Source organism: Falco cherrug, chromosome 2, assembly GCF_023634085.1.
Source record: "Falco cherrug isolate bFalChe1 chromosome 2, bFalChe1.pri, whole genome shotgun sequence".
In the NCBI taxonomy this organism is placed as follows: Eukaryota; Metazoa; Chordata; class Aves; order Falconiformes; family Falconidae; genus Falco; species Falco cherrug.
The window spans coordinates 12,510,554-12,529,065 of NC_073698.1; the positions used below are offsets into that span (position 1 = coordinate 12,510,554).

The 18,512-nt window shown below is 46.4% G+C and overlaps 1 protein-coding gene across 2 annotated transcripts in view; it reads left to right on the forward strand.

Moving 5' to 3' along the window:
- The window catches only part of AMOTL1 (angiomotin like 1), a 61,186-nt gene that overhangs the window by 18,831 nt on the left and 23,843 nt on the right, over positions 1-18,512 (forward strand). For both annotated transcript variants that reach the window (XM_055702605.1, XM_055702606.1), the window contains 3 exons: positions 8,614-8,899; positions 14,318-14,462; positions 15,526-15,615. In XM_055702605.1, coding sequence (XP_055558580.1) covers positions 8,614-8,899; positions 14,318-14,462; positions 15,526-15,615 — 521 coding nt within the window. The remainder of the gene's footprint in view (positions 1-8,613; positions 8,900-14,317; positions 14,463-15,525; positions 15,616-18,512) is intronic.

Sequence of the window (18,512 nt, forward strand, 5' to 3'; positions counted from 1 at the left end):
AGATGTGCGGCTATTCCTGAATGGTGTCTTTGCTAATTTTCCTTAGGGGCATGTTCAGAGAGTTGCAGCTTGTCAGGTAAAAGGACTTGGAAAGATCTAATTTAATCTTTTGTACAACGCTGTGAATTAATTCCAGTTTGTGAAACATTCAGTCCTGATGATTGTAACGCTCTCTGTCTGGAGAATCCATCACAGCCTTTACAGACTTGTTCCACTAGCTACTTGCCATCTCTGGCACAGGTCTGCATCTTGGTTTTAGCCTGGATTTTCTAGTTACCAGTTGGGATTTTGCAGTATCTGTGTCAGATACATTGAGGAGCCCTGTGCTGTCGGTCCTTTAATACATTTAACAGATGGAGCCTGGAGTCCCATAATTATTTCACTGTTGTCAAAAAACGTTTTTTCACTATGTAAAGACAACCTGGACACCATGGCAGTACCAGCTGAACCAGAGGCTAATCAGGTATAATATCACCTCTGCAATGCAACTTGATGTTCCTTGCTTACGTAGCTCGTTAACACTTGCTGTTTCAGACGTTGGCACTCTGGGAGCTCCCCATCCAGCTTGTTATCCGGTCAGGCATGTGAGGGTAGTCACAGCCCAGGATAGGATTTCCCACCCTTTTATTGTAGCTTGCCGTATTTATTCCGGGGAGGATGAATTTGGACCTGCTCAAGTCCATATTGTTTCTCCATGCCCTGCTTAAGCAGTGATCCAGATCACTCAGTGCAATGAATCCTCTTAATTGCTTCCAGTGGCCCTTGTCAGATCCTGATGTCTTTCATCCAGAATGATTTCTTTCTCTGCACTGTTAATAAAAAGCCTGTATAATGCAAATGAAGCCTTGAACTGGAAACAGCGCTGCTTGTTGAGGGGACTTCATTCGTGGCTACATGCGGAAGTCAATCATGCAGGCACCTTTTAATTCTGATTTAATCCTTGCATTTTAAAAGATGGCATGCAACTGAAGAATAAATCTGGGTTGTTTTTAAAGATAGCCCAGTTTTTTATGTGCCTCATAAAATTCCACCCTGCCTGGATGTAGAAGCCTATATTTAACTGCCAGAATAGTCGTGACTTCTCTGGTTATTTGTGTATTAATCACTCCCCCACCACCACTCTATTACGGCTGGTTTCAGGTAACCTGTTGATATTTACTCATTCAACCACACGTCTGTGGCCGCAGAGGGGACTACAAGGAACTCCTTTTCATCCCTGAGACACCCCAGGCAGGCAGGCATGCTGGCAGCATGGCTGAGCCGAGGGAGTCGTGCCCAAGCTGACTTCTGCTGGCGTTGCCCTGTGAGGATAGTCAAGCATGAGCGTGGGTCGGAGGCTGCGCTTCCAGCTGACGTGGAGGCTGGCAGCCGTGCAGAAGAACTTTGTATCATCTCCTGATCTAATCTGCCATTCATTAGAATAAATGAAAGCTAAATGAAGCCATTCCCACAGCTTAGGTGATGCCCACTTAATTTCTCCTTACCCTTCTGTGTTATTGTCGCGGTTGGTCCCTCGAGGAGTACAGAGGTTGAGGAAGGCACCTCTTCCTTTACTTTACTAAAGTACTTTACTTACACTTACTTCCTTTACTGAAAATCAGCTGGGCTTTAGAAAGAATATCTGTTCTGAGTGTGGATCCCTGTGAAGAAATAGGATATCCTGCCCCTCTCTTGACTACGGAAGATACGTTTAATGCAGTGTGTGTCTTTTCAGATTATAATTTTGCCCTGCAAATCTTGATGCAATCATCCCCGAAAAAGACGGACCAAGTCATTCCAGCACTAACAAACATCACTAACAAAATAATGAATTCTGGAGATGTGAGTCCAAGTCTGCAAAATGGTTTTTGAAATTAAACCTCTATGTTTACAACGCGCTGTAACTGTTGCTGATTCCATAAGCCAGAGAATGCCGTGAGAGCTATGTCTTGACTATGGAAAGTAATGGCTGTAATCAGCATTTAATGATGGGTGTATAACTGTTTCTTTGCACCATGACCATTAGACTGGGCTTACTGACTTTCCCAGGATCCTGTCTTTTTCCTGCCTGCTGACAACAGATTCCCCTATGTTTAATTGCTTAACCCCTCTGTTATTGATAGCTACAAAGAATCGCATTTGAAGTCAGCTTCATGACTACTCATCAGAGATCATAGCTGAAGTCAGGTAGACACCTGGGTCTGAGGTTGGTATCCAGACTGAAGGCTCCCAGGCAATGGGCAGGAATAAGCACCCTTTACACACTTGACTGTTACTGTAAGATAAAAGCCTAAGGCAGCTTCAAAGAACTGCACCTGAGAAACATCTCCGTCTCTTTGCTCACTCAGCTAGAGCATCCGCAGTAGATATGTGAAGTTGTGAGATGAAGTCCCTTGGGAGAGTCTTGGAGAGATGAAGCAGGTCAGTCTGCCCTAGAGGCAAAGGAAGGCAGAGCATTCAAGGAAAGATGGGCGAAATAGGTTAGAGGAGGGCATTATAATTATGAATGTAAATGTCATGGTATGTTGGAAGCAAAGTCCTTCCTCCACTGGCTGCTCTCCCTCCCCACACAGAGGACAGCTGAATTTTACCTGTAGCAGAGCAGAGGTGGAATTTCTTTTCCAGAACATTTACAGGTATTTTCATTTTACTAACTCCTAATACTGTCCTGCTTTATCAAGCAATAGCTTTTCTGTATTTATGATTTCCTGGTGGTCAACAGCAAGTGGATTTTATCATCAATTGTCCTTTCAGGGTTTCTTATTGCTACATACAGCTACAAGTTCCCCCAGAATTCCGCTATGTTGGTCATTCTTGCTTCCCGGAGTTCGAGTATAAGAGGTGTATTGAGACCATGCCTAAATTTGGGGGCTTGGGTAGCCTTGCTGAAATCTGAGGGATTTCTCATGGAACTAAAGTCCATGGTCAAGCATTTTGCTGCAGACACTGTATTGCAGGCTACATAGAACAACCTATTATATATATCGCAAGCTATACATGACTTTAAAGGTGGAGTCCAGTCTGGTGACCCTGGCATGGTGGCCCTTGAAAGGCTCATTGCCTTCCTGGTGCTCCCTACTCAAAAAGCTGTTTCCTCATTTATTTTTTTTTTATTTTCTTTACATTGCAATGCAGAAATATGTAGAGGCTCTATGATAATGCCAACAAAAATAGATGTTTTCAATAGAAATGTAGCTGAAATGTTGCAGAGATACGCAAAACTCATAATGTTCCACTGTTTCACGCTTGGAAGAAGGACGATTTTTGATGAAAATGTGTTTAGCTGGAAGATTTTAACCTGCCCTAATACAGAGTAAGATCAACATTTAAAATACAGTGGAAGTGCTTTGACAATGTCATTCTTTACTAAGCCCAAAGGAGCTCAGGATAATCCTGATTGCTTCGTTTCTTTGGAGCTCTTATGTGAGAGGTTGGATGTGAACTAAGCTGATGTTATAACTTTCCGATTTCTGCAAGTGTTGATTGGTTAATGTGAATCGCTGTGTTGATTTTATTGCATAGACACTCAGAGGTTTTGCAGTTGGCTAAATCAGAATTAAATTGGGACAGATTACACAAGTAAAAAGAAAGTCAGAAACATGTTCGTTATGTTGAACAGTTGTGGTTGAAAAAGCATGATGTCCATTGTGCCTGTTCAGTTTCCAAGCTGGAAGACACTTCAAAGAATCTCTCCTGTGGCCCCGGCTACTGAGACTGATGCCTGGCTGGTGCTACAGGGTGTAAATCTTTAGTAGCTCAATAAGTGTTTTGCAGCTGAAAAAAGTGGAGATCCCAAGAATCTTTCCTTCCTCTGTGGCATAAAGCCAAACAGACTGAAGAGCATGTGAAAAGGTTAAATTGATGAGAGGTTGAGATTTCCAAAAAGTACAATGTCAAGAATTCCTGCAAGCATTTAAAGAGTGTGTCGGTGATCAAAGATTGCTCTACTTCATAATGCAAAAGGAAAATTGCTGTATCTCCACCGGTTTAGACTCAGTTTAGACTCAATAATTACATTGCTTTTAAGCTATTCCAATAAAGAAGTGAGAAAATCTGTACCTGTAGCAAATCTGTGTCTTTGTAGAGGTATAACTATGTCCAGACAGCCGGGCTTTTATTTGCATAAGATCAGCTCTGGCCTTATTTTGGTAAAGAAAACTCACACTTAGTTGAATTAATTGCTGTGGTAAAATGTGCAAAGGCAAACTTGCTGTCAGCAGCGCTTATGAGGTACTAGATGCTTGGCTGTGTCTGCATGTGCTTATGGAGCATCTTTTGCATTGTCATGACATCCCTCACTCATGGTTCTTTATTGTTCAGATTTCTGAGCAAAAAAAATTTTCCAGTTCCACAGTGGGTGTGGGATCCCTTGGCAGATTTTACATGCTGGAGCACCAGAAGGAAGGAGGCACTGTGGGGACAGTGTGAAAGCTGTGCCCATGGCAGGCTGTCCTTGCAATTTACAGACCAGCTCGGCGCAGGGCTCACTGGGCTTACTGGTTCAGTGGCCTTGGATCACTGGGCACAGTTAGGAGATGTGGTTTTGGTCTAAGTAAGGTATATGAGCCCCCCAGGTCAGTGTGACACACACACACCCCCCACACCCCCCAGGGCATCCTGCTGCAAGATCCCAGCAGCAGGCAGAAGTGGTGAGGCTAAAAAGGCAGTAAACTCCAAAGGCAGGTGAGCAGGGAGCAGCATCTTAATCCAGTGCTGCTGTCTGGGAGCTCTGGGACTACTGTGGGAGCACCACATTGAATGAGAAGTTGTTTTGCAGCCCTGGGGTTTGCTGAGCACTGTCCAAAGGCCACAGTGCAGATATACACCAGCCAGAAAGTCAGCTTGGAGGTGGGAATGCATGCTTCTCTCCTTTCTGGCCACGCAGCTCATGACAGATACAAGAGAGCAAGGCAGCCTAACACCCTGAATTAAAATTATATGCCCCCTGTTGTAATGCCCCCTTCCTGCTAAGGCAATGTTGAGCACCACTGCAAATCACTGTAGCCAGTACAAAAGAAAGAGCTGTGGCAGCATCCTCTCCTGTGGCAGGGTGGGATGGTTTTCAGCTTCAGCTAGCATGGCGTTTGGTGAGGGGTGTTTTTGCATAGCAAAACTGCTGCAGTTTCCTTTCTCCTGCTTCTCTGTGCTGTTGTGTTGCTGCTGTGGTGTGCACTGCAGCATGAGACGAGTATGCAGGGTCAGCGTGAGCACAGCTTTCACCAGCAGTGGCAGGTAAACTTTTGCGATGTTTCTTAAGAAGTTATAAGATCATGCAACAGATCCACCTGGAAGATATGTCAAAACGTGTGGAAGACAGGGAGGTGATTAGAGACAGCCAGCATGGCTTCACCAGGGGCAGATCGTGCCTGAATAATCTAGTGGCCTATGATGGAGCAACTGCATCAGTAGACAAGGCAAGAGTTACTGGCGTCATCTGCTTTGATGGATAGTTTGAAGGATGGACTTTTAGATGGATAAGGAATTGGCTGGATGGCCACATCCAAGGAGTCACTGCTAATGGCTCAATGTCCGTGTGGAAACCAGTGATGAGCAGTGTCCCTCAAGGGTCTATACTGGCACCAATACTCTTTATTATCTTCACCAATGACAGACAGTGGGGTGGAGTGCACCCTCAGCAAGTCTGCATGTGACACCAAGCTGAGTGGTACGGCTGATTTGCTAGAGGGAAGGGATGCCACCAGAGGCATCTTGACAGGCTTGAGGAGTGGGCTTGTGCAAACCTCATAAAGTTCAACAAGGCCAAGTGCAAGGTCCTGCACCTCGCCTGGGGGAGTCCCAGTATCAGTTCAGACTGGGGGATGAAGGGATTGAGAGCAGCTCAGTGGAAAAGGGTTTGGGGATGAAAGATTGAGCTAGCAGTGTGTACTTGCAACTCAGAAAACCAATTGTATCCTGGGCTGCATCAAAAGAAGTGTGACCAGCAGGTTGAGGGAGGTGGTTCTGCCCCTCTGTTCTGCTCTGATGAGACTCCACCTGTGCTGCGTTCAGCTCTGGGGTCCTCAGCACAGGTAAGACATGGACCTGTTGGAGTGGGTCCAGAGGAGAGCCACAGATTGGCGGACTGGAGCACCTCTCATATGAAGAAGGCTGAGAGAGTTGGGGTTCAGCCTAGAGAAGAGAAGGCTCCAGGGAGACCTTACAGCAGCCTTGCAATAATTAAAGGGAGCTTATGAGAAAGATGGAGAGACAGGGCTTGTAGTGACAGGAGAAAGGGCAATGGTTTTAAACTGAAAAAAGATAGATTTAGATTGGACGTAAAGAAGAAAATTTTTATGCTGAGGATAGTGAGGCACTGGCACAGGTTGCTTGGAGAAGTTGTGTATGCCCCATCACGGGAAGTGTTCAAGGTCAGTTTGTGTGGGGCTTTGAGCAACCTGATCTAGAGAAAGATGTCCCTGCTTACTGCAGGGAGGTTGGACTAGATGACCTTCAAAGATCTCTTCCAACCTAACCCAGTTTGTGATTCTGTGAATTACTGTATGTTTTGCTGGCCCTATGTAGTGTCACCCAGACTTCCTGCATTTGAAAAGTTTTATCCACTTCCAGTAGATACGTAGCTCCTTAGTCATTAGCCTGCACCTCTGCCAGAGCAGTAACGTGCCTGGGGCTGAAAGCAAACTCTTCTGGCCCTGGGAGCTGCCTGGGGAATGGCTCCTCTCCCGTGCTCCTGAGCTGCCTCCATGGGTGTTTAATTTACTAGGGGAGACACAGCCTTAGGGTATGTCTGTGCTCTGCAGGTTAAGTCATCTCCAGGCCAGGGTGAGCTCAGCACAGGCTTTCCCAGTGCTGGCTGCGTGAAGCTTTGCTGGGATCTTCTTGCCAAGGACAGAGCCTGGGCCAGGGTCTGTGCTTCTGGGCAGGCTAGCAGTGGGCTCAGGTTTGGGAAGGGGCTCATCACTGGTCTTTGCTCCATTTCAATACTTTTTCATGCCGTGGTGGATGCACAGGGCAAAGCACGAGAGCCGGTATGGGAGTGTGGGGCTGTGTGCGTGCTGCTTCTGGGGGGCTGCAGGGCCCTGTTTGCTTTCCTTCTAGCTTGGACAGAAGATAGGACTGAATTGCTGGCTTTCCTCACCATCCTGTGGATGGGTGGGGACAAGCTTGTTAGATCAGCGCTATTCGCTTTTAGGGCAGGGCTTTAAAATTGCCTTTGCTGTTCATTTTGTTCTGTTGCAGTTGAAGGCAGTGGCCGGTTGTTGTCAGTAGAATTAAGCCAATGCTGAGAGCTTTTGAAAACCCTGCTTTGGGAAGCTGTGTAGGTGCTGAAAACAACAGTAATCATATTTATTATGTATTTATATAGCACAAAATTGTCTAAAAATAATAGCATTCATGGACCTTTGAGGCGAAATGAGGTAAATACATCTGTTGGTTAGGTCTCCTGCTTCATGCAGGGTACAGAAATAAAGGCAGCAACATCTACAGCAAGCCTGCTAGCTTGTGGTTAATCTAAAATACAACTTTCAGAAGGTGCTTGATTGCAGACTTCAGGTGGGATCCAGCAGCCAGCTTATTTTCCAGCCAGACTGGGCTCTGACACAGATGTCCCGCGTGGTGTGAGTTGAGTCTCTTGGACAAGCATGGTGTAGAAATTTCACAACTTTGGCATCTGGACTGAGGAGTAGCTCAGCCTGTGCACAGCAAGGCTCTGCGTGGGGCCGCTCGCCCTGGCCAAGGCTCCGAGGCTGCCTGTGTGGTGGATGGAGGGATGGAGATGGGTCTGGTGCAGTCAAGCTTTGAGCTACTCCCTGCTGGAATTTCCTTCTTTTGAGGCGGTCTCCCTTCTCAAGCTTGCAGGGCTGAAATGCGGGACAGAAATGAGGGTCTCTGGTCCTACCTGCAGGGTTACCTTCACTGCTAAGATGTTCTCCTGGGTTATCCTCCAGCCACTGCGAAGTGTGACTCGGGTGGATTAAAGAGCCACCTGCCATCAGAAAGCCTATCCCACATGCAGGTCCACCGCCCGCTCACTTCTTCACCTTCCTTGACATGAGCCCAGTGGGTGATGGATGCCGTTAGTCAGGGAGTGACACAATGAGGTCTTGCACTGGAAGATGGGTTTCATGGCTCGCCGTGATTGACCAGAGCTGTGCCGCCAGCAGCTCTGCAGAAGCCCTTCCCTTTGCCGCTTGCTAAAGCCACTCGGGGATGCAGCTTTGCTCCCATCACTTCCTCTCACCTCCCAATTCGGCCGATCAGCCGGTCTCCTCCAGGCAGGGAGCGCTGTTCAAAGGGTGAGTAATGCATCCCTTGTGTTTCCTGCGAGCCTGCCGATTTACGCTTCTCAGCAGTGGGGTTTGTGGCAAGGGGGGGCAGGGAGGGGCTGGCTGGCTGCTGAAATATTAGCTGCCCACCTAGGCAAAAATGCTGGTTTTGAGTCAATGCTTCTTTTATCCGTTCATGCCAGATGTATACATCACTGTCAAGAGCAGGCGAGGAGACAATTTGCCCAGTCCCTGCTGTGATTGTTGGTATTTAGGAGTGACTAAGGACTGGAGTCATGACCATACAGTTATAACTATTAATAAACCATGCAGTCATTAGGTGAAAGCTCCTGTGTGCATTTCAAGGGTGCACGGCTCTAACGCCTCCCCTGTGTGTGCTCTCCCACAGCCGACAATGCCAACCACCTTTCCCACCGCCGCCAGCCCAGCAGCACAGCCCCATGTCCTCGCAGGCCACCACTGCCACCACCGGCCCTCTGCTCCCGGGCGCCTTGCCCCCACTGCCGGCCCCTGCCGCTGCCCAGACACCGATGCCACCAGGCCAGCAGCTGACGCCTGATGCATTTGCCATCGTGGAGCGGGCACAGCAGATGGTAGAGATGCTCTCTGAGGAGAACCACATGCTGCGGCAGGAGCTGGAGGGGTACTACGAGAAGGCAGACAAGCTGCAGAAGGTATGTGGAGAGGTGGGGATGGGGCCTGGGCAGGGTAGCCACCTTGGTGGTCCTGCATTTGGGTCCTTCAAGCTGTTCATAGTCCTGTCACTGCAATGAGGATGCACCAGTGGCCATCTCTAACCAATGCCTCTCCATGGTGGTCTCCCAGAAGTGTAATCCTGTGTTCCATGGCCTGTGGGCTCCCTTGCCTTTAGGACGAAATGGGGCAGCCCGTCGCATGCCTCTCAGTTGGGGACTGGCCCCTTCCATCCTTCTACGCTGGCCTCTCCGCAGCTTTCCCTGCAAGTCTCCCATAGGCAGTGTCTGTTTCTGCTGCAGCTGGGTCCTGCACCGTCTACACAGGTGGTAGAGCAGTGGGGTGAGAAGCATTTGAAGAGCACGGCCACATCTGTCTCAAGTGGTCTTCTCCACCACAATATGCTCATTTGGCACTTCACACTCTTTGGAAGTGTAACAGCCATCGGTGGGATTGCCCATTTTTTGGAAATGCATTAACTTGGTCATCTGAGAGGCTTTCAGTGACTGCTCTATGGGTTTCTAAAAGGTGATGTTAAGACAACCACCTTTGAACACATTGGTTCAAAAAGCACTGCCCCCTTATCTGAAGGAACCATTTGGTAAAGATTTTGCTCAGCCCCCTTTTTTTTTTCCAAAGAGATCCTGCACCTTCTTTTCTATATGCAAGCTGGCATTTTCAGTGGAGCAGGGTGATGTCTTGCACACTGCCTCGGGTGACAAGATGAAGAGTCAAATCAAACGAATTAGAAGTTGCTTAAAAATGAGAGCTCACTGGAGCAAAAGCAGAAATGCTCCCCAGATCTGTGGGCTTTGGGTCCCAAGGGCCCAGATCAAATGAGTTATTTAGGATCCTACACTGCTGTTTCATTTATGTCTTCCCACTGCTTATACACGAAGGGGCTTAGGCTGCAGGTCTTTTCTCTCTGAATTCAGGATTCTAAATAGGAGCTCAGTTTTTTATGTGCTGTGTGGGATCGGAGTGTTCTTGGAGACACCAGTCACAGGAGAAGAGGTAGCTCTGAGAGACCATGTCCCAGCCTCAGCTTTGGGAAAAATCTGTGACAGTCTGTTGAAGCTGGTTAGAAAAAAGACCTGTTGTTTTGTAGCTGCTGTTGTCTTTTCAGCCTCCTCCTCTGCAACCAGATAAGTTGAGTTTATTCACAGAATTTAGTAAATGTAGTTGAGAAATTTTTGCAGCAATGTTAACTATTTGTGAAGAGGTCTGCAAAGGTTTTAATGCCAATTTCCCTGAGGCATTTGTGGGCAAAAAGAAATATTCCAGCTATTAATTTTACAAAAGCCGCGTTGTTCAGTAAAAGGTATTTGAGTGCAATGCCCTAAAAATATTCCTATTTCCTTTCACACTCTGGGAAATGGCTTTCTTTATCTTGGATGCCCCGCAAGTCGATTGCATCAGACACCAACAGAAAGGTATTCAGGCATGGGCTGAAGTCTCACTTCAGTCAACGGAGTGTAGACTCTAGTCGCCTTGACTTTGAGGGAATGTAAGCGGAGTATTAAAGTGAAACACATGCTCAAGTGCATTCTTTCTTTGGGAAAATGTCATGAACCAAAGCCTTTACACACAGTATCCCTCCCATGCTGTTTTTCCTGTGTTTGAACACAAGGACAGGGCAGGTCCTTCTCTGTTCCCACAGTTTCAGCTGAACTTCACCTCTGAAAGCGTGAAAGTGAGTTAAATTACATACTCTGTGGGTGAAAACTCTTCCCTCTTGTTGGAAGTCGAAGGGTCATGAGGAGTAGTAGTTCTTGTCTGTCTTGTGCATAATAATTTTATTCTAGCTAGGGCCACCCTCCCATCACTTTTATTCATTACAGAATAGGAGAAGAAATTGGAGAAAATCAGAGGGCTCCCTGGACATTCATAAGAACAGACCAGCCCTAGGGGTTGTCAAATTTTCAGTCATGTCTGAACAGACTTTTTGCAGAGAGGTACAAGGTGGTCATTAAACCCTGTGCTCTTTGACAAGTTGTCTGGTTTTCTTAGCTAAAAAGAGTTGGGGGGAACAGGGGTTGTGTGCATTTAATTCTGAGCTTTTTTTTGCAAAAGAAATGCATTATTTTCTCTTCTCTGTTGTTTTTTGTTGTTGTTGTTGGGCAGTGTTACCTTGCTGAAGTTTAATTGCCAGGCTGGGCTGGCCATTCCCTGTGCTGTGTGTGGGGGTTGTTTGAGTGGGTCAGCTCTAGGAGCTACTAGGCAGAGAAGATGCTAAACTGTCTTTTTTCCCTCTGTAGAAGAAGGGGAAGGAAAACCCAGAGCTGCTGAGAAGTGCCAACACAATTTATGGCTGTTCTTCTGCGCTCCTTTAATTTTGTTCAGTGCTGATGGAGATTCTTTTTCTGCAGCAAGTCTTTGCCTTCAGGGCTGCAGGAGACTTGCGTGGTGATGTGTTTTGGGAAGTAACAGCAGGTAACGGGCAGAGCAGAGCCCAGCAGCATTGGGTAGGACTATTGGGCTGTGGAACCCCCCTGCCATGTTGGCAAATCTGCTTCACTGTGGTACGAGCTCTCTGGAGCAGGCATCTTCTCCTGCAGATAGTGGCTCGCCTGGGAGAGAGGAGGCACAGGAACTGCAGGTGTCAGGGCACCCAGCTGAGCACGGTGTCTGGTTGGGATTGTGTAGTTAAGGATTGAGGGAAGTGCTTTAAAAATTATTTTTGCTAAGCCAAACCTTCCTTTCAAGGAAACTCTCAATCTGCTTAAATAGTTGAGGAGAGCAATCCAAAGTAGCTTGAATGCAGCCTCTAAATACTTATAGGAAGAGACAACTTTTGCTAGCAGAGGTCACACTGATCTAAGGAAAAAGCTGCAACAGAACCAAGTAGCTGAAATTACACTGTTATTGGAGTAACTAATTCATGTTGATTGTGGAAGATTCACATGAAACAGATTTTTGATTGTAGGTCATAGTCGTAGAATAGGATAGAATATTTCCGTTGGAAGGGACCTACAACAATCATCATGTCCAAGCCTGACCAGTTCAGGGCTGACCAAATTAAAAGATGTTGTTAAGGACATTGTCTAAAGGCCTCTTAACACTGACAGGCTTGGGGCATCATTCACCGCTCTAGGAAGCCTGTTCCAGTGAGTGACCACCCTCTCGGTAAAGAAATGCTTCCAAATGTCCAGTCTAAACTCCCCTGACACAGCTTTGAACTATTCCCATGTATCCTGTCGCTGGATATCAGGGAGAAGATCTCAGCACATCCCTCTCCTCTTCCCCTCCTCAGGGAGCTGCAGAGAGCAATGAGGTCACCCCTCAGCCTCCTTCTCTCCAAACTAGACAAGCCCAAAATCCTTAGCTGCTCCTCATAGGACATTCTTTCCTTTTCACCAGCTTTGTTGCCCTCCTCTGGATGCGTTCAAGCACCTTCACACCCTTCTTATATTGTGCGGCCCAGGACTGCACACAGTGCTCAAGGTGATTTTCTCAAAAAAGTTCAGACTTTTTGGTGAGGCTTTGTACAAGCTTGTGTTGCCATGCATATGAGGCAAAATAAAACTAATTGACTTTTTTTTGAACCACTGTAAGGTTCAGGCTGAATTTCAAACAGATTTGGATTTATGCAGTGTTCCTCTGAGTGTGTGGTCCTTGTGGTGGGAATATGCTTGGTGTCTGGCCATGCATCAGCAAGGTGGGGAAGAAGGACCAGCTTTTCTAGGTAAGGTTAGGGAAAATGTAACGAGGCTTCCTGGAGCTCCTGTTTTAAACAAAACAGAATGGAAGGCCAGAATAATCTGACTAAGTTTGTAGTGCATCCAAGGAGTGTCATAGCTTGGGATATGGCCAGTTCAACAGGTCATCCTCTTCTTGGAGCTGTGGAGAGCTGTCAGCTGAGAACTAATCTACATACGGTACCTTTTAATCTTATGCATGTAGGGGAGTGGCTTGTATGTGTGTGAAATGCCTGTGAACTGTTAAATCACCACCAAGTGAGATATGTGATGTGATACCCAGCAAAGCTGCTGCTGTCATGGCGGCCACACTGTGGGCTTTGCACATAACACTTGTTTCAGGTTTTGTGCCTGAGCAAGCTGAAAGCAGAAATCGGGGAGGGTAACACGAGTTTCCCGAGTTTTTGCCAGGCTTTCCTCGCTGCGTGGTTTGGAGGTGCTGCTTGCTCATGGGCCGTATCCAGACAGAGTGGCACTAGCATTGTGAGAAGCGCAGGTCCAGGCTGCTGGAGCCTGGCTGCAGGTTCCTACGCAGACAGTAGGGTGACAGCTCCAGAATCCCTGAAGCTTTTATTCTGCAAGTGCTGCAGCTGGCAAATTACACTTAAAGCTTAATGACCCCTGGAGAGGGACCTACCTCCAAAGCAAGTGGAGGTGGGCTTGCACCCTGGTTTCACAAATCATGAAACTGTCCCATCCACAATTCAAGAGGCTAAAAAGGTGCCAGAATTAGAAAGGTATGTGGGAGGCTATATATATATATCATGGTTTTCCAGCCTGTGCTCATTATCAAGCTTTTCTCTACAAACACAAGGGCCAGGCATGCAGGAGCAGATTTCCACATCAGTGTTATTCATTCCTGCAGCAATGATTTTAGCAAAGCTGTAACACTCAACATGACATTAGCTTATTAGAAGAGCTGGATGGATTGACCTGAACAGCAAAACTTTGCCCAGGACTATCTTCCTGTCAGTCTTCTGGGCTCAGGTCTTAAGATGCAGGTTCACTGCTAAGGGCTTCCTCTGCATACCCTGCCTGCAGTTTGCCAGATTTTAAGGAGATGAAGTTAAGAAAATTGAAAACCCAAACCAATTGGTTTTGTCTGTTACAGAGAGTTTCTTCTTGTATAGAGCAGTCTTCAGTCAAGGATGGAAAGGAGTAGACCACAATAGTTTAAAACTGCCGTGAGGTCAAGAGCTGAGCCTAAACCACTTCTGGTGGCCTGCAGAGCTCAGAGCTAAGTTTTGGATCAGGGATCTGGCAGAATAGTAAGTCCTGCCTCTTACAACCCTTTCGAGGAAAGAATATGGTCCACACAAATACAGTTTCCTTCGTTACTCCTGCTGGATGGGGTTAAAGAAGCCACCTCAGTTGTAGAGGAAAGGCAACCAAGCAGTTACATCAAGTCCAGCCCACCCCAGGGTTTTTTGGGAGCTTCCAGCAAGGTGTCATGGGGGCATTGTGGCATGGCAAGCTACCCCACAGGGTGTTTGCAGGGATTCCAACTGTAGGAACCTCCAGCACTGCCAGAGCTTCACTCTGTCCTCTGCTGGGGAGGTTGGTCATTGTAGAGCTGGTGGCTGGTGTGACACTTGGCACGAGCATTGCCCCAACCCCCACACAGCATCAGAACACTCTGGGCAAACACTGGGATGCAACATGTTCCTGCTCGGCTTTAACAGGAGCTCTCTCTCCTTTCAGTTTGAAATAGAGATTCAGAGGATTTCAGAAGCTTATGAGGGCTTGGTCAAGACCACCACTAAAAGGGAGTCTCTGGACAAGGCAATGAGAAACAAACTCGAAGGAGAAATTAGGAGACTTCATGACTTCAACAGGGATCTCCGTGGTATGTTACTCTTGCTTGTGTGGGTTTTTTTTTCCTGTGGTTGACATGGTGTTTCATTTCTCACAAGCTCCAGAGCAGCAGGCTTTAGAGGAGTAGCTTCACCTGTGTTATAGGTAAACATCTTGAGAATCAGGCCCTGCTCATTGGCATGAGACAAAATTGCTGTCACCCTCCTGGTGGCAAGGAAACCTTCTGGCAAAATATGAGAGTCAGCTTCAGATGGTGCCTTTGTGCTTAGTGCTTGCAAATACTGATTTGACAGCAGGCCCACCAGTTCCAAGGTCTTGTCCAGCTCTAACAAGCTGAAGAGCAAGTTGCAATATAGAGCAATGCTGTGCAACCCATAAATCTCAAAGTTCAGTGCCTTCACAAATCAGTAGCAAGTAGCAAAGCATATCTCTTTTTTGTATTAAAAGCATAAAACTGAGGGTATATCCTTTTGAGAAAGCAGGATATATTGGGTAGCTGTTACCTGTCCAAGTTCCTGATAGGGGTAGTGTGGTAGCTCTTTGTGCAGTGAGGTGCCTTCTGCAATCTGGCTCATGCTTTTTGCAATAGTGCAAGGAGGCTCACATGGTCTTTTTGGGGGAGGGAGGCACTTGAAGGCAGGACCTGCCTAGGAAAGGCTGTCTCTGGCTCCAGAAAGCTGCTCTCCTCCCAGAGCAAGGATTGGTGTCACTGGGCTGGGGGCTGCCTTCCCCCAGGGTGTCTCACTGCACCAGGGCAGCACTCCACTGCAGGAAGGCACCCATCCCCTTGCAAAGCTGGGTAGTTCAGATTGCAAATGCCTTGTGCATTTTGGACAGTGTGAGAGATTAACTGCCTGAGCATGTCGGCTGCTAATGGTAGAGGCTTTTCCCCTAGCTTCTGTAAATCTGAATGACACAGCTTCATGGAAGAGGTCAAAGGGCCTCGTCTTTTATGTATATGTCAGCCTCCATTTTAATGTCCTCCTTCAGAGAGTCTATTTATACTGCTCTGCTGGCATGCATCTTATTTTCTTGGTTGGCCTAAAATTTTATATACATATATTTATACTTAAAGTATTTCCTGTTTTTTGCAGAACGACTGGAGACAGCCAATAGGCAGCTTGCCAGCAGAGACTTTGATGGACATGAAGATAAGTCAACAGAGGGCCTTTATGTCACTCAGAGTGAGTACTGTGCTAATCTGTTTTGAAGCTACATATATATATATATATACTTATACACGCATACGTACACATATGTATGTGATGGAGTGGAGGTGAATATTTCTATTAGTTGTTGTTGTCCTTATGGCTTGGTTTTACTCAGCTAGCTCGTCACATACTCTTACTTAAGCTGCGGACTGGATTGTTTAGGCCATTTTTTTTTCTCTCTGAGCACCAGAACCAGGCAATGGGAGTTAATGGTAACACAACTTAGCTTATTTTTGATAAATATTTATCTGACATTGTGAAGTGTTGCTTGCAGGGATCATCTCTAGAGATGCATGCTTTTTAGAGAAGCCAGATTCTTCTCTTGGCTGGGAAAAGCCCAGAGCAACCTCTGATGACTTGTCAGGGCCATGGTTCGACTAACAGGGTGGAGAGCAGAGCTGGACCATACTTTTCACAAAGGACTGAAGAGGCAAAGATTTTACAACTGCTGATGCTGTGAAAAGCATCTATTTCAAACAAAGTTTAGGCTCCCATAATGACTAGGCACAGTGCTGCAGCATTTCCCTGCCACGTGCTGATGGCTGCATGTGACCATCCAGATCAAGACCCAAGCAGCTGGTTGCTGCGTGACAGCGTGTGGCTTCTCTTGTATCCTGAGCATCTTCAGCATGCTTCCAGAAGGGCTTGACCACCTGGGAGCTGTGCAGTACCTCGTGGGCTTAAATGCCACTGAAACTAACCTCTGTGTACAGCTAATCCTTCTGTTTCATTTATTGCACCAAGAGCTTCCTTGGAAGATGAGCTGCAACTGCAGATCCTTAAGTGGAGAACCAGCCACCTCCATTAGCAGTACCACTCAGCGTGCCTCACCACCAGCCCTGCAACATCCACCAGCTGCTCCAAATGCAGGAGGGCCTTCTCCTAGCTCCCACCAGCAGTCATGGTGCCAGCGTGGCAACTTTGCTGATAATTTAGTGGATGTGTGCACAAACCAGAAGAGAAGCTAATGACCTTTTCCATGACTCTGTTAGCTTTGCCATATTAGCAGATGCCACAAGGGTGTGGAGATACTGCTGCGAATCCAAGGGGATGATCTGTTAAGAAAATAGCATTGCTATGTAAGTCTTTTCATCCTTGGGAAAAGTTCAGACAGGGTAAGTTGCACAGTGCAAATTGCAGACTGGGATCTGCTGTCTTGGCAGCCTTGGCATTGCCTGGCAATGTTCCCATATACTGGTAGCTACAAGGGGGAGTTAAACCGCAAGGATGGACTCAGTTTGAGTCATTTTCCAGCACATAAACATGCTCTGTGCTTCTACTGATAAATATCTAGCAATAAAACTTTGTGCTGTGCACTCAGCATATTGCTGCTATCGGTTCACAGCTTACGAACAAATATAGCTTTTCGGATCCTATCACATAAGACAGTTGGGATGCTTGGAGAGTCTCCTGGCTAGGCCAGAGAGCTAAATGTTACTAATGTAATGCAGAGTGCTTCCAGGAATAGAAAAATGGGCACGTGTAAAACAGGTTCTCTTCAGTTGTGTTCTTTGGGCTGCTGGGGCACAGGCAGTAATGACCTTGGTATCAGAGTTTCAGCCTAAAACATCCCTCTGAGAGCCCATAAAAGGTTTTGCTTGGAAATCCTCTGTTACTGACTCCATTTATATGCTGAGTCATATATATATATAGATAGATATATATATAAAGGATATTATATATCCAGGGGCAGACCATGACTGGCGTTGCACCTCACTGCCAACATGGAGGTTTTGCAAGCACGGTCTGTACCTTCCTCACATCTTTTAATGGGATGCTTAGGCAGAAAACTGAGAGGAGGAGTGCAGCTTGTTTTAGCTGCCATGTGTACACTTGTCTACTAAGACTGAAATAGTCATTTTTACAAGATGAGAAAAAATAGTACTTACATGTGCTCCCATCAGCTGTTGCAATTTTTCATGAAACTCATGTTTGTTTTTTTCATAAGGGTAGTAGCTTATTAAGTCAGATTAGTAAATGCACATCTTAGTTTTCATTAGGAAAGCAAAAGTAGATTTCTAGTTCCTATGTTTATGGGAAACAGCTTGAAAACATGACCCTTAACACCCCCAACCCAAATTACATAAAAAGACTCCAACATCAGCAGATTCCTAAAAGTTATCTTTTTTAAGCCAGTCTCATGATGGGATGAAGAAGGAAAGATACAACTGTTAACGTTTTTTTAACACTTGTGCTTGGTAGTACTGCAAACACAGAATTAATACTGTGGTTAAACTCCAGTAACAGGAAAAACTCCCTGAAAAATAGGTCTGGCAAGGCAGGACATTCAGAGCTCTCCCATTAGCAGTGCAACAGGGCAGAGTGGTCATGTGCTCTGAGATGAAGACCAAAGGTGACAAAAACTTTTATTTTTTGTAATAGTAATAGGCAATGCCAGGCCGCGTGCCTCAAAGTATTAAGTGCTAGGCATTTGTGCCTAAGAAAAATGTTACTGTTGTATCAGGGGTAGGAGAGAACTCACAGCCTGTTAGTTTCATGATAATTATGTGATGCTTTGTCAGATAAAAAGGTTCTTTTAAGGAAAGACATGAAACAGTGACCAATGAAGGCGTATGGACCCATATAGGTGAGCGAACAACCAGGCAGGAGGAGGATGAGAGATGCTGTGGAAAGGGAGAGGCAGGAAGACTGAAGGCATTTTCAAGGGCTTAGGGCAGAGAGAAAGTTTATGATGCAGCACATCATGGGAAAAAAATGTTTTGGTGAAGTCCTGAGAATTTTGTGTGTTTTCCTGGGATTTCTGGACTTAGAGGCAGCCTTGTCAGAGCAGAGGTTCCTCCAAGGGGCTGTTTTTTCAAGTGTCTGAGGCAGATTGGGGTCTGTGCCCATCCCTGTGGCTCTGCACCCAT